The following is a 15494-nucleotide window of genomic DNA, read 5'->3' as shown; positions in this document are numbered from 1 at the left end:
TATTCATTGCTATCGGGATGTTAAGAGCATTCCATGGAATATAACAAAAAGTGTTTCTGAAATAAATTACCTACCCCACCTTTAAGGCTATTGTGAATGATTCTTCTTTGGGAACAGAAGCTTAAAAACTGTAACAGAATCAAATCAAATAATGAGTAATGCACACTAAAAATAATTTCAGCCACATACATAATTATGCATTATAAAAAGTATAAAACTCTAAACACATGTACATGTGCCAGATAAACCATAGTAATTTTATTTCTGTAAAATAAATATAAACATAATAATAATAATAAGAATAACATTTTTTCATAAATTATTTATGTCATTCTTTGGAGCTGCAACATACTGTGAATTGGTATAATGATTCAACATTAACACAATGTTCCAACAACTGATACATGACATTATATAATGTAACACAGGAATTTACACATCATACAGTTAAAACTTGAATGCAACTGATTGTAGCTGTTTTTTTCTTATGCAAGGCACACACTTTTCTCAGATCACATGGTGAGTCTTTCACTTTTAAAATGTTCACTTACTGAAGGATGCTATAGATAATGAAAGCAAAGCCTCGATGTGCTGTTTCCTGATTAAATGCACATTTAAAAAGGTAAAACATTGTTTATTAGACTATGAGAGCCTATATTTAATCAAATGTATCGGCAAAATGCGAGAGAAATCTCCCTGACACACAAAAGAAATAACTGAAAGACATTTCAACTGCTTTAGCACCAAAATAGAATCTGCACCTAGGGAAATGAAACAGATTGCAACAAGTGTCTACAGTCTTTAAGGAATTATGTGTCTGTGGAATAAGGAAGTGAAGCTGTCGGATGACATCCTCATGTTACGGCAGTCTGTCTGGTCAGAGCCCAGAGGCGAGAAACCACACAATGTGATTTATCTTAAAATAAAACACAAGAAGAAAGAAAGAAAACAACAACCGTACTGACCCCACATTTGAATATTGAAACAATGAAAAAAATAAATGAAAGAAAGAAAGCTAAAGCAGTAAGAAATAAAAAAACATGGATCTGCCATGTTTTAAAAAGATAGTGGCTTTGAAATTAAAATAACCAGAGGACAACATTATGACCTCAGTTTTTTTACGATCCTGCCACTTGTATAATGTACAATACAAATCACAGACCTTCATAAATAACTCATTAAGAAACAAAAATCATATGAGAATAACTTTCTGTAATGGTGATTTACTTGAGGATGTAGCTGGGAAATGGATCAGTATGTAAGCATAAGTGGACCCTTAAAGACAGTAAGTGGTACCTCAGCATGTACGTCATAATGTGTGTGTCTGAGTGTGTATGCTAAATTATTTCAAAGTAGTTCAAATCCTGATGTGAAAGCACATGAGCTAGTGGTCTGTCCCTTCAAATAATTCTTTGAATACAGGACTACTGTAAGAATCTCAGAGCCAGACAGATACAAACCTGATACAAACATTTGTTTAAAAACACAGCAGTAGTACATAAATAAACAGAAAACCTTTAACTGTAGGAGAAAACAAATATCCCTAGATATATATTATTTCTACATATAAAATCCATTCAGGTTCTGCGTATTGAATCCTTCTCCATTTATGGTAATCAGTTAAGTTCTGTAACTGCAGCGAGTACTGGGCCTATTGCCAGGGGATAGCTCAGCAGTTGGACTCCATTAAGTTCCCTTCATGATCCTGTAATCAAAACAATGTAGTCCAGCTGTCAGGAGAATTATGTTGTACAGCTGTTTCTCAAGCAGTGCTCTGGCAATACACCTGAAAGGGACTCCCTCATGTGTGGTAATGCTGGTTCTCTGTTTGTGAACCAGCATTGTGCCATTTCTAGAAGATAATAAAGAAAACACTCTATGATCCCTGCTGTTAATAATTGTAGGCTGTATAGCACAGAAGATCCCACAACATGGTGTGTGTGTGTGTGTGTGTGTGTGTGTGTGTGTGTGTGTGTGTGTGTGTCTCTGTCTGTCTGTCTGTCTGTCTGTGTGTACCTTATGACCAATATTTCAACTACATCATCTTTTTGTGTGTGGTAATTTTAGACTATATGTGATATAAGACACATGAGAATACCACATGTAAATGACTGCCATGTGATATCAACAAACCAAACCTCAGTTGGTTCAATAAATCACTGAAAACTAAAAACCTTGTGACCAGACAAAGCTGGCAGCCGCGTGACTGTGGAGCATGAAATGTGTGTGTTCACTCTGCAGGGCAGCTGGAGGCTCTCCAACAGGACGGAGCAGCTTCAGAACACCGACTATCTGCAACAATATTCAAGGCACAATTTGATATTACTACAGAGAATATTGATGAAAACAACAACAAAACAATAATAATAACAATACATTTGATGCTAAGCAAGGTCATCTGAGATGGCTGGATGATTGAATTCGACTTTTAAAATATTAATAATTCTAGCAATTGATATGAATAAATTCCCTTAAATGTAAATACTAGTAACTATATTTAACTTTTCAAAGTGGAAATTAAGAATATTAAAACTTGGATCTGTTTTATTTTCCTATACTTTCACTTTCACATGTTAATTTAAGAAATTTACATTTGTACCTTTTGCAGGGAATCCAGGGTTATACTTCTGTCGATTTTCCAATTATAATGTCATCCCCCTGCAATGCAAGATATCGAATATTACTTTTGATACTTCAATATAATAAAATGTTCAAAAAACAAGCCTATAACATGATGTCTTGGTTAACAATACTACATCTGTTATACGTTGTTTGTCTTCTCAGTAGCATATTGTAGTATTTATGCTGAATTCTTGACACATATTTGGACCCTTTCAAAACCTCCTTAAGTGCCTTCAGCCACTCTATACTGTATGCATGACATTAATGCACACTTTGCAAACTATTTCATGTTTTTATTTATTTCATTTAAGTATTGCCAGTCCTGCACAATTTGTACACAAGATACATCTCGTCCACTTTCCAAAACAACATTGCACATATTCTTTTTTTATTTTATCGTATTATTCTAAGTACTTTGCAATAGTATTCTGCATTTTTTTTAGTATATCCAGATTTCATGTTTACTTTTCTATATCTTAACGTATAATAGTTTCAATTGTTTTTCAAGGGGAAATTCCCCGTATGTGTTAACCGACTTGGCAATAAACCAGTTTCTGACTCTGATTCATTAGAGAAGCAACATGTGATTGAGAATACTTTGATATTCGACCCATTGTCTTCAGCTCACACATAAATTCAGAAGGTCTTCTTCATCTTGTTACTCCTTCACCTGTAGCTGAGCATTAGCCAGATGTGGAGGTTTGGGGGCGACACCTGGTTTCTTTCTTGTAATCGTTGGTGAGCTGTCTCCCCTCAGGCTGGGGGTCCGGCAAACTGGTGGGTGGTGTACTGAACTCTGGGATACAACGGAGGAGGAGTCATCCACTACCTCTGCATTAATGGCAGACAGGCAGCTGCGGTCCGAGCTGCTGAAGACGTTGATGTGTTCTCCAGATGATGAGGTGCTGTCCACTGAAGCAGAAACAGGTACTTTAAAAAACAATCAGATTATGTTTATTCATTTAGATAGTTATTGAGCCAAGAAATCAACTTCCAACAGACCCTTCTGTTATCAAAAAACAAAACAAAACGTACTTAGTAGGTGATTGCTTTTCCATTGTTCACAGTTACGATGAAGATGATACTGACGAAGGTGAAGATTGTTGATTTCATTTTCAGTCACAGCCTCAGGGGAAGAGTAGACAGAAAGACCGGTCTCCGCTCCCTGTGATTGGTTCCCGGGATAACCAGCTGGGGGTAGCGAGCCCCGTCCAGAGGAGGAAGATGATTGGCTTATAGTCGTGGAAGCGGTGCTGCCAGAGCCAATGGAGTGAGGTCGTGGATACTCTAAGCCCCTGTGTGAATAACACGCCACAGGGACTGACGACACACATGGATGGATGTCATCAATGAGAAAAAAATGGGCTGGGTCAGTTAGTGACTGTTTTTTTTAGATAAACATAACAACAAAATGTAAAAGTAAAAACAAATGAAATCTCAAAACATTTTAAAGGTAAACACGACTCAAAATCCACAGAATATACAGCCATGCAAGCCGCCATGTTGGCTGTGCACAGCAGAGCTTAAAGTGAAATGCTAACATGCTCAAAATGTTAACATGCTAATGTTTAGGAAATATAATGTTTACCATGTTCATCATTTTAGTTTAGCAACATTAGCATGCTAACATTTGCTTATTAGCACAGCTGAGGCAGATGGGAATTTAATTAGTTTTGCAGGTATTTGGCCATAAATCAAATTTAAATGTTGACCTGATGATGGGGGTAGGTGATAAGTCAGGGTATCAACAAAGGTATTACAATTCATCCCGAGGGGAACATAATTGTTTGCATTACATTTTATGACAATCAAGCTGGCAGTTGAGATATTTCACTAAAAACATGCATGTGAGAACCCAATGGTGACACTAAAGCAAATGTTGGGAATCCATCCAAACGCTGATATACTAGAGTCTGGTACACTAAGTACTATCCAGACAACAGTTTTGGCAATTCAAAATAAGTAAATATAGCTGAAATATTATATTGCACGATAAATAACATAAATGATGAAATATATTTAAACCTGTAGATTGAGTGTGTATTATGAAATAAGTAGGATCAAACTTGTTAAAGTTTCTAAATGTTCTCTCTTCAGTAAAAAATATTCTGAAGCTTTCTAAAAATAAATGTTAGTGTGTGCAGCTTCTTACTTCTCCCAGGCAGGGCGCAGCTGACGGATCGATCACAGATGGCAGCATCGCTGGGTTGAATGTCCATAAAAGGTTTGCGGCCCATTCCCATGAAAACCCTCTCCTGCAAACGCAAATCTGAAACATATATATGCAGCACTTAGTAAACTGTGCTAAGCTAAGTACTATTTAAATAAGATACAGTGTATGTTGTAGCTACTACCTCTGCTGTGGGCGGCCTGATCCCACAGAATCCTCTCCAGGTCGGTGGTCCAGGATTTCTTCACCTCCATGCTGGGGGCCTTCAGGGTGTAGGTGTCCCCACTTTTCCTCCTGCGGAACCAGATCTCAAAACACAAATTGCTCACACTGGAGTTGTGAGTCATCCCAATGTCGCTAGTCTGGGAGAGAAAACACAGAAAATACACTGGTAAAAATAATCAAGTGTGGTTGGATAATTCTGCTTCATTAGGAAGCTTTGCATCAAAACTAACAAAAAACCAAGGAAGTAGAATATAGTGCATATCAAAATGAGGTTGAATATCAAGCATTTTGATAAAACAGGATGTGTGCTTACCTTGAATGACTGCTTGTAGACATAAACATCGTTGCCAATAACTGTCTTCTTAGTTTTGCTGAAGAGGATGAGATCTTCAAATAGAAAGATGCGGCGGACACATTTCTTCTTCCGGAAGAAAACATTGAACTCATCCTGGCGAATCAGCTGGCCCTGCTCCTTTAAATTCACCTGATAGCGCAGAGAAATGTGCAGCAGAGCAGAAAAGAAAACATTTGTATTGAACTGCTGTGTATCAAGTATTAATTATATTTCATTGTATTATCTTACATCACAGTCCTGGATGGCATCCATGGTGAGCAAATCGTTGCCATGACGCATTTGAAAGCGGACCAGATCTGCAGCAGCCTGGATCTCAGCACTCTCTCGCTCCCTCTCCCTGCTCATCTGATCAGGCACATATGAACCCGGGCCACTCACACTCTGTGGGCACATGCTGGAAGCGAGCAGTGAGTCCTGGATCATGTCTTTGGGCCTGTGTGAGCCAGACAGAGCCAGCATGTCCTGCAGCAGGAGGCTGTACTTGCTGATCCTCTGGATGGGCCTCAGCAGGTAGGAGGACAGGTCCATCATGTCCCCCAGCTCCTGCTGCTTCTTCTGCGGGGACGAACAAAGTGTGAGTGCACATCTGTGAAGCATGGCAATAACACTCCCAGGGTGTGATGAAATGTATTACCTATTACAATTAGGGTTTAAGCACAGGACTACAGAAAAATGCCTTAAATGAATGCAAACATGCCTGGGTTTGAGGGAAGCAAACATGAAATATAATAAATGAGACTTAAAGGTCCCCTATTATGCAAAATGCACTTTTTGATGTCTTCTATACATAAATATATGCCCCCGGTGTGTCAGGAGACTCAGAAAAAAAAAAAACATCTCTCTTTTCCTCCTTACCCACATCTCTGAAAAAACGGGGGTACACGTAACTGAGCTGATCCAAAATGGCAAAGTCATGATGTAATATCGGAAATTTGGGCTGGCTTTACACCTACGGCCCTATTAAAAACGTGACTGTATCAGAAACAATTTGCGACATGTTTTGGAAGTTATATTCAAGCATTGCTAACATTCAGAGCTAACGCTGTAAGCTACGGACCCAGAATCAGCATTTCTCTAACAGGGCTGAAATAGAGGGGTATGAGGCATTGCTAGAATGGCTGATCTGTTTAGTATTTTGAGCAAAACACTTCATAGACATGTTTTTTATATATCTGAGACCTATAATATATGTCTAAAAATAGTATAATAGGAGAGCTTTAAATTATTCTGCAGGAGCTTTTGGTGAAGTTTGGATGTTGTTAAACAAGGCTCAATCTACTTCAATTCATTAAAAATGTAACCTGCTGTTGGATTCTTCGTACAATTGGTCATTTTATTGGGTAAGACATTCCTATAAGAGCAAAATAGGGCAGAAACTGACCTTGAATATGTCATGGCGGCGGTGCAGGATCAGGGCGTCTGACAGTGGTTTGTTCTTGCTGTACAGAGCGTACAGGCCAAAGCTCTCACTCTGTGGAAGAGCCCCAGTTTAAACCATATTAGAAAATGTATGACATTAAAAAGCAGACAATTAACTCTTAGAAGCCACATATATGTTCAATAATAAAACAGTATAGTATTGATCATAGATTATTTGACTGAAATCCTGTAAGTGAAGTAGGGTGGGATTTTTATTAAATTTCAAGAGCAATTTTTTTAAATTATTCAAATTAAATAATAATAAAAATGAAAGCTGCAAGCAGCATTGAGGGGGTCTTCTTCGATGTTGTCCGCACGTCGACGTGTCACGTATGTGTCAGGCCGATCGGACAACGTACATTGGAGTTACAGCAGTATCATAAACATTGTGTTTGAAAAATATTACTACAGAGTCATCAATTATATATATCAATTATCTCCAATGTCAAATCAATTTTAAAGAGACAAAATAAACTACAAAGAGAGCGGCACAACAAACTACAAAGAGACACAAAATGACAAAACATGACTGCAAAAAACACATTAATAAACAACAAAGAGAAAATAATAGATACAAAAAAATAAACTACGGTCACTAGAGACAGAAAATCAAACAAAATGACTTAAAAGAGACACAACAAGAATACAAAGAGACACAAAGACTTGAATAATAATACAATTATACAAAAATAACAATTATAATAGTAAAACATTTTGACCTGTTTCTAAATGTAAAGGTGTTACTACATCCAATTAACACAAAATAAAATGGTTTTATACTATGCTCTTCATAGGAATAAAACTGCTTTTATTGAATTATGTTGGTTTTGTAATTCCATTAAACATTGTGAAAAGGTTTCAGAACATCTGAGAAACAGGAACTGAGGACAGATGTTCGACTCCCTTTTACGCGTTACTGGAATGAGTTTAAGAAATCTGTGTGGGTCAACAAAGGGTCAGCGCTTCAGAGAGAGTTTAAATGACCAATGTTAGACTCAGAACCACTTTGATAAGGGTCAAGATAACCACAAAGAGACATAATGACAAAGGAATCTACTTCAAATGAGTAAAGAGAGACACACAAATTAACTTAAAATGACGACCAAGAGACAAAATGACATAAAAATGAACTTAAAATGACAAAAAAGAGAGACAATGACAAAAAGTCTACTTAAAATCTACTTAAAATGACTAAAGCATAAACTTAAATGACGACAAAATGACTAAAATAAACTTAAAATGACAAAAAAGATACAAAATAACAATAAATAAACTTAAAATGACGACAAAGAGACACAGAATGAATATAAAGTGATGCATAAATGCATAACAACTGCAAAGAGACTTAGAATATACTATAAAGAGAAACAAGAACACAACATTACTGCTTTCAAAGAAACAAAACAACACAACAAACTAAAGAGAACAAAAACAAACTACATTGCAATGATAATCACAAACACTAAATCAAAGACAAAATAAGGATGAATTCACGCTTTAATCCTCTTGTCATTGTCCTTTGTGTCGTCACATGTTTCCCATATTTTCAAAGCTCTTCTATTTCTAATTTAGTATTATTACTAATCAGAAACAGGTTTATTGCCAGGCTCGTTTACACATGGGAAGGAATTTGATTTGGTGTTGAACATAAACAACAATCTAAAAAAATAAGTTGTAAAAGTACTCACAGAAATATTTGACCTAATAATAACATTTAGAAACAGCTCAAAATGTTTTACTATTATAATTGTTATTTTTGTGTAATTGTATTATTATTCAAGTCTTTGTGTCTCTTTGTCCCTCTGTATCTATTTGTATTCATTTTGTGTCTCTTTGAAGTCCTTTTCTTTGGTTTTCTGTCTCTAGTGACCGTAGTTTATTTTTTTGTCTCTATTATTTTTTCTTTGTTGTTCATTAATGTGTGTTTTTTGCAGTCATGTTTTGTCATTTTGTGTCTCTTTATAGTTTATTGTGCCGCTCTCTTTGTAGTTTCCTTTGACTCTGTAGTTTATTTTGTCTCTTCATAATTGATTTTGTGTCTTTGTAGTCATTTGTATCTTTTGGGTTATTTTGTCTCTCTGTGGTTATCTTATGTATTTATTTCTGTGAGTGTAGGTCATCCCCCATCACCTTTTAGTCATTTTGTCTATTTTTCTTTCATTTTAAGTTTCTGAGGAGACAAAGGCATGGACCAGTTTCTCAGCGTCTGACAGGGAGAGTGTGGACGGAGTTTTGCAAACGTTCCTGAGGTGGTAGGGTAGAAGGACGTTTTGCTTGATGTGGGTGTCAAAGGTCAGATGTCGGTCAAATCTTACACCCAGGTTGGTAACTGATGGTGAAAGGAGTTTGTTTTGGGCCAGAAAAGGTGATGGGGGATGACATACACTCACAGAAATAAATATATATAAGATAACCACAGAGAGACAAAATGACCCAAAAGATAAAAATGACTACAGAGACACAAAATCAATTATAAAGAGACAAAAGAAACTACAAAGAGAGCGGCACAATAAACTACAAAGAGACACAAAATGACTGCAAAAAACACACATTAATAAACAACAAAGAGAAAATAATGGAGACAGAAAAATAAACTACGGTCACTAGAGACAGAAAAACAAACAAAATGACTTAAGAGACACAACAAGAATACAAAGAGACACAAAGACTTGAATAATAATACAATTATACAAAAATAACAATTTAGTAGTAAAACATTTTGACCTGTTTCTAAATGTAAAGGTGTTACTTCATCCAATTGACACAAAATAAAATGGTTTTATACTATGCTCTTCATAGGAATAAAACTGCTTTTATTGAATTATNGGAATGGTTTAAGAAAAAAAAAAAAAATATTCTGTTTGTGGGGTCAAACAAGAGGGTCACGCTTCAGAGAGAGGTTTAAAATGACCAATGTTAGACTCAGGAACCACTTTGATAAGGGTCAAGATAACCACAAAAGAGACATAATGACAAAGGAATCTACTTCAAATGAGTAAAGAGAGACACACAAATTAACTTAAAATGACGACCAAGAGACAAAATGACATAAAAATAAACTTAAAATGACAAAAAATCTACTTAAAATGACTAAAGCATACATTTAAATGACGACAAAACTACTAAAATAAACTTAAAATGACAAAAAAGACACAAAATGACTTTGAAATAAACGTAAAATGACGACAAAGAGACACAGAATGAATATAAAGTGATGCATAAATGCATAACAACTGCAAAGAGATCTAAAATATACTATAAAGAGAAACAAGGACACAAAATTACTGCTTTCAAAGAAACAAAACAAGACAACAAACTAAAGAGAACAAAAACAAGCAGCGTTGAGCGGGTCTTCGACGCACTGCAGGCTGACGTTACGCAGATGTTTGCCGGACTCGGCCGTTAGCAAACGTGGGAAATTTCAGGTTGATCGGACAATATCTTTAGGAGTTAGAGCAGTAACACCAGGGCCGTCTCTCCCTACAGGCCGATCACGCGGACTGCGTGGGGCCTCACCTTGCAGAGGGGGCCTCACCTTGCAGAGGGGGCCTCAACTGAGCCGAAAATGCAGCGCACCTACAGTATGCGCTTATGCGGCGCAATTAGTGTGGCGCGGCACGGCTGCTGTGACGTTAAGTTACTCTGTTCTCCGCTTATAATTAAGCCGTTACAAGCTTCAAAGTTGTATTTATCATCTGAATTTACCGAAACAAGTTTAATATTCTGAAAGCCAAGACTTTGTTTATTTTAAATCAGATGAAAACAAACTGTAACGGACCCTGCCGTGCCATGGAAACGGCATATGGTGAAATGTCAGATTTGGCGTAGAGCTGTTGAGGCATGGACCGGTGATATACAAGTGAAGATTGGGGAAGATCGTGTCCATTGGAGTTACAGCGACATCGGGTTTTATGGCGAGGGATGCGTTGCCATGGTAACGTCACATTATGCCACATCAGATTTGACGTAGAGCTGTTCAGGGCCACAGTGTTAACCATCATGTGATGTTTGGTGGTGTTCTGAGCATGTCAGGTGGAGTTATGACATCATCGTGTTCCATGGCGAGGGAACGGCAAGCATCGAGCGAACGTGAAATGGCCGACTTCCTGTACGTTTTTGTATACACTTCCTAGAGGCTTTTTGGTTTGTCTCCGCACCCTAGATATACGTAGCGAGTTTCGTTTGTTTACGTGAAAGTGAAAGTGGGGGAGTTTACGTTAAAAACGGAAGTGGGTGTGGCTTGTGCAATTTTTTACGCAAACTTCTGGAACCAATTACACATCGCAATTTTCACCAGTCCTGACACGCGTGCACAATTAGGTGAGTTTTCACATTATTTTGCGGGGGTCAAAGTAAGCGCTCATGTCACTAGGCTGGCGCAGGCTACCTACTGTCAGGCCACTTTTTCTGTGCTTTTGCCCGTCGTTTTCCATGTTATGTGTTGGTTATCGCTGCGCGAGCGATTAGAATAGGGTCTTCGCCGACCTCTGGTCTCAGACCCTAATAACATAAATAACCCAATCAGATAAAAAAAACTAAGCTAAAACAAGTGGTTTGTTGCTTCATAAATTCATAGGGAGGCTGTGGCTCAGTGGAATAGTGCGCTGAACTTCTGAATCAGGGGATAGCAAGTTCGAGTCCCACTGCAGTCAGCATGTCGTTGTGTCCCTGGGCAAGACACCTGCTCTTGTGGGGATTGCCCACAGTACTGAATCTATATATGTCGCTTTGGAAGAAAGCGTCTAACAAGTGACATGTAATGTAATAAATATATATTAACGAGAATTTATAATATTATACAAAAACAAATTATTTATACAGTTATATATTTATGACAGTTGTGGAGTTACTCCTCACATGTCTGAGGAAGCAGCGGGCCACCATGGCGGGCTCCCTCTGGCAGGCCTCCAGCTCCGGCAGGAAATAGTGGCTGTGGAAGTCGTAAAGCTTCTCCAGGTTACCGAAGATGACGCCTCTCTTCCCCCGGAGGTCCTGGGGGATGTCGGGTCGGTCCAGCAGGGGGAGGTAGTGCGTCAGGATGTAGCCCAGAGAGCGGACGTACTCCCTCTCTGTGAACACCAGCTCCTCCAGGACACGCTGCAGCCTCCTGGGAAGACAGAAAGAACTTCAGACCTATGACACTCAAGAGCATATTCTTCATAAATATATTTATTAGCTAGTAGTATTTGCAAATAAAAAATTGTATCTCTTCAACCGTTGAATACATATTTTATGTGCTCTCTGCATCTGTACAAAACCAATCATATAAGTAAATGTTTTTAATTCTCATATTGGTAGTTCTGTGAATACTAAGGTCACTCACAAATGCTTTTTACATTATTGTTTCTCACAATGTTACTCCTTGATTGGTTTTACAGCTAATTGATACTGAATTCTCAGATTTCTGGTATTTAGTTATATCTGAATTAGGTACTTGTAGTCGTAGTTTTTTAAACGTGCATTGAAAGCATATTGACAAAGTCATTTAACGTTTCAGCAGATGATACATTGACATGCTGTCCTTTTAATCTTACTCCATGCACTGTGATAGAAAAAAACAAAAAGTTGACTAGTGCAAAAAGAGAAGGGAAGAGAAGCAGAGAAAACGATACCTGTAGCACTTCATTGGAGGCTTAGAGGCAGAAAAGAGTGCATGAAATGTCATTAAGACTCACAACATTAGTAAAATAAAGGCATGTCAATCAACTCACAGAATGATATCTTGCAGAGACAAAGTAAGATTAATTAGATTAGCAATGCAAGCACACTTCACCCACATGAAGTAAACTTACAGTGCATTGCTGGCACTCTCCTGTGGATTTGCCGAACCAAAGGCCCCCTCATATCTCCCGATGGGCAGGCTGGAGTGTTTGCAGCCTAAAGTCCCGTCCCCCCCCGCTGCCCCCCGGTCGCTCATACAGGAGTCCTCGGAGCAGAAGCTGCCGTGTCGGGACAGCTGGAACTTCTGAGCCTCCTGGAGGATCCGACAGGACGGCTGGCCGTGGTGTGAGCAGGACGAGGAGGGGCGCCCCCGCTGCTCTGGAGGAGTGGAGGACCCCGCCGTCGCTGCTGCTGTGATGCACGAGTCCTGACTCACCGACCTGGATCCAAGACCTCGTCCCCATGGAAACCACTGGCAGCCGACAGTGTGGGACTGAGACAGAGCAGCGGCGTCCCTCTCGCTCCTCGCTCTGCTCGTCTGTCTCCTCGTCTCTCTTTCTGTTCTCCTTGCCGTCCTACTATTAGATTATGAAAAGGCACCTTAACAGAGTATTTGACACAGTGGAAACATCACAGACCTTCACTTTAGAGGGAACAGATGAGATCAATCAATTCATGTTTTGCTCTGCTCTGTAAAGTTGAAACATTACCATCCCACTTTTTTCTAAGTCCTGGTTAAGGTCTTTAAATGTTGTGTTTTGTCAGTCCAAAATATTATGATATAAAACATAGCATTATCTGCCATTTTCACATAAAAAACGACTTAATCAATTAATAGATTGTTAAAATAGTTGATTGATGATTAATTATTTGTATGATTAGTCAACTAGTGTATTAGTTGACTAATCCAACCAAACTCTGAATCCTGTTGAAAAATACCAAATCCTACCCAAGTGAGGTGAATGGACCAACATATTACCTGTGAGGGGACTGTGGAGGGACCTTTGACCCCTGGCTGTGATCTTCAGGTTTGATGTTAGAGCAGGCTGCAGATGTTGGGTCTGTGTTGTTGCTGCCCAGGATCGGCCTTCTCTTCCCTAAATCCACGGCTCCCGACACGATGCCCTCCCACTGTGGGTGACCAGGTCCGGGTGTTGACTGTACCACCAGACTCTGGCTCCCAGGCGACGGTGCCTGAACAGTAGTGCTCACCACATCAACATAATGACCTTCACACCAGCTGCTAGAGTCTGGTTCAGGGTGGAAAACCTCATCCACTTCCTGGATCCTCTCCTGAAGCTGCTGCCTGGCCTCCTGGCATCGCAGCCAGGCTACGTTCCAGACCTGCATCCCCCTGGAGCCCCTCAGGGCGCTGGCCTGGGCCTTCACTTCCTGAAATGTATCTGGGCTGAACTGGAGGAACCTGTCTTGGAAGGTCTGGAGGACGGAGGTGTCACTGCTTGACGGTATAACACTGGTGGTGGTTGGGCGGGATGCATCAGATGGGAAAAGGGATGCAGTGCTCGATCGAGGGTCTTGGTTGCGGCGCTGTATTGGCTGAGTGTTGGCTTGATTGACAGGTGCTGTATCCTGGTCACGGTTTTGCTTTTGGTAGATTCTGGATTGAGTCTGGTCCAGGTACTCAATGCATTCGCTGGCCAGAGCATTAGCCTATTTCGAGATATGAGAAGTTATTTGTATTATTCATGATAAGAAATGTTCATGCTCTCATCTACTTCTTTAATATCATATTACCCTCCACAGACATAAATTCTATAACCTGAAACAAATGTCAGTGAAGAAGAAGCAGGATTGCACTTCACTATCATCAGCACATACAAAAACTGCTTTCTTGGAAGTGATTACATCTCTGTGAAAGAGCAAAAAATGCATTGCAATGGCTTTCATTTCTAAGTAATGACCTTTAATTATTCATTTGAAATCATCCTAAAAGAGTAAGGAGTGTTTAGGCAACAACAAATGATTCAACAAAAAACGTATTGACTAAAAAATACTTCAATGTACTAAATTTGACGAGGAATAACTGTTTTTAGAGAAGTATTTGAAAACCCTTTTCAGTTACATTGATGCGTGATTGGTTATTTTTGGCCCTGCATCATTCTGCAACAAGGATGTATAGTGGTGGTTATAGTAATAGTATACGGTATACTGTATGCATTAATGTGCAAAGTTATATTTGCAAATAATTATCAGAACACTATTTGGGGTAAAAGCACTAGCTGTATACGAAGCTTGAATACTTGAATGTTTACTGATAACTGTTGTAATGTCTCACACCAACCTGCTCACAGAAATCACACACGTTGACCATGGTCTGCAGCTCCCTGCCGCAGGCCTCTGCTCTGCACAGGAACTCCTCCAGGCCTGACTTGAAGGAGCAGACTAGAGTCCAGAACTCCTCCGTCTCTGGGTAGGAGAGCCCACTCTGCTGGAGGAGCTCTGCCTCTGACACTAACGTCATGGCGTGGTGTCTGCGGTCCTGCAGGAGGAGGGAGAGAGAGATTCAGACAGGTGGACGGACAGAGGCACCCAAACACACGATAATAGCCACAAGAAAACATAGACTCACATTAGCTTCAATGAGGAAGCGAGTAAAGCTATTGAGGGTCTGCTCCATTTGCTCTCCAGAGTCCTCGACTGACTCAGCCTCGGGCAGGTGGCGCTCTCCCTCTACAGTAAACCACTGTTGCATCTGCAGGGAAGGGAGAGGCAAAAAAATGTTGTGTTTGTTAGTATGAGCATGTACATGTGTAACTTACTTTAAAAAGTCCTAATCTAATCAGTAAACTATTTAAGTTCATATTTAAATGTATATGTGCGTATGTGTACGACTTCATTGATGAGCTTGGATAACACACCTGCGTGAAGTGTCCCTCCATCTCTCTGAGTTGCAGCAGGTACTCCAGGTGTTCCACAGACATGTTGGACCTCTGCACGAGGACGTGAGCTTGCTCCTCCACGTAGTTGTACAGGCTGGACACCGAGTCCACTGCGTCACTGCACATGGGAGAAAGATAGACC

General features: G+C 39.4%; 1 protein-coding gene across 1 annotated transcript in view; it reads right to left on the bottom strand.

Moving 5' to 3' along the window:
- Nucleotides 1-333: 333 nt before the first annotated feature.
- Nucleotides 334-15494, bottom strand: part of LOC104967308 (uncharacterized) — a 30788-nt gene continuing 15627 nt past the window's right edge. The window contains exons 11-25 of the mRNA XM_010796719.1: nucleotides 15332-15470; nucleotides 15043-15165; nucleotides 14755-14952; nucleotides 13432-14123; nucleotides 12584-13030; nucleotides 11649-11898; nucleotides 6754-6843; nucleotides 5601-5927; nucleotides 5331-5501; nucleotides 4977-5154; nucleotides 4775-4891; nucleotides 3658-3942; nucleotides 3293-3534; nucleotides 2600-2658; nucleotides 334-2292 (exon numbers count right to left, since the gene is read on the bottom strand). Coding sequence (XP_010795021.1) covers nucleotides 2620-2658; nucleotides 3293-3534; nucleotides 3658-3942; nucleotides 4775-4891; nucleotides 4977-5154; nucleotides 5331-5501; nucleotides 5601-5927; nucleotides 6754-6843; nucleotides 11649-11898; nucleotides 12584-13030; nucleotides 13432-14123; nucleotides 14755-14952; nucleotides 15043-15165; nucleotides 15332-15470 — 3298 coding nt within the window. The 3' untranslated portion in view covers nucleotides 334-2292; nucleotides 2600-2619. The remainder of the gene's footprint in view (nucleotides 2293-2599; nucleotides 2659-3292; nucleotides 3535-3657; nucleotides 3943-4774; nucleotides 4892-4976; nucleotides 5155-5330; nucleotides 5502-5600; nucleotides 5928-6753; nucleotides 6844-11648; nucleotides 11899-12583; nucleotides 13031-13431; nucleotides 14124-14754; nucleotides 14953-15042; nucleotides 15166-15331; nucleotides 15471-15494) is intronic.

Source organism: Notothenia coriiceps, unplaced genomic scaffold, assembly GCF_000735185.1.
Source record: "Notothenia coriiceps isolate Sejong01 unplaced genomic scaffold, NC01 NC01_scaffold00037250, whole genome shotgun sequence".
Taxonomy (NCBI): domain Eukaryota; kingdom Metazoa; phylum Chordata; class Actinopteri; order Perciformes; family Nototheniidae; genus Notothenia; species Notothenia coriiceps.
This window is presented reverse-complemented; position numbering and strand designations above follow the sequence as displayed.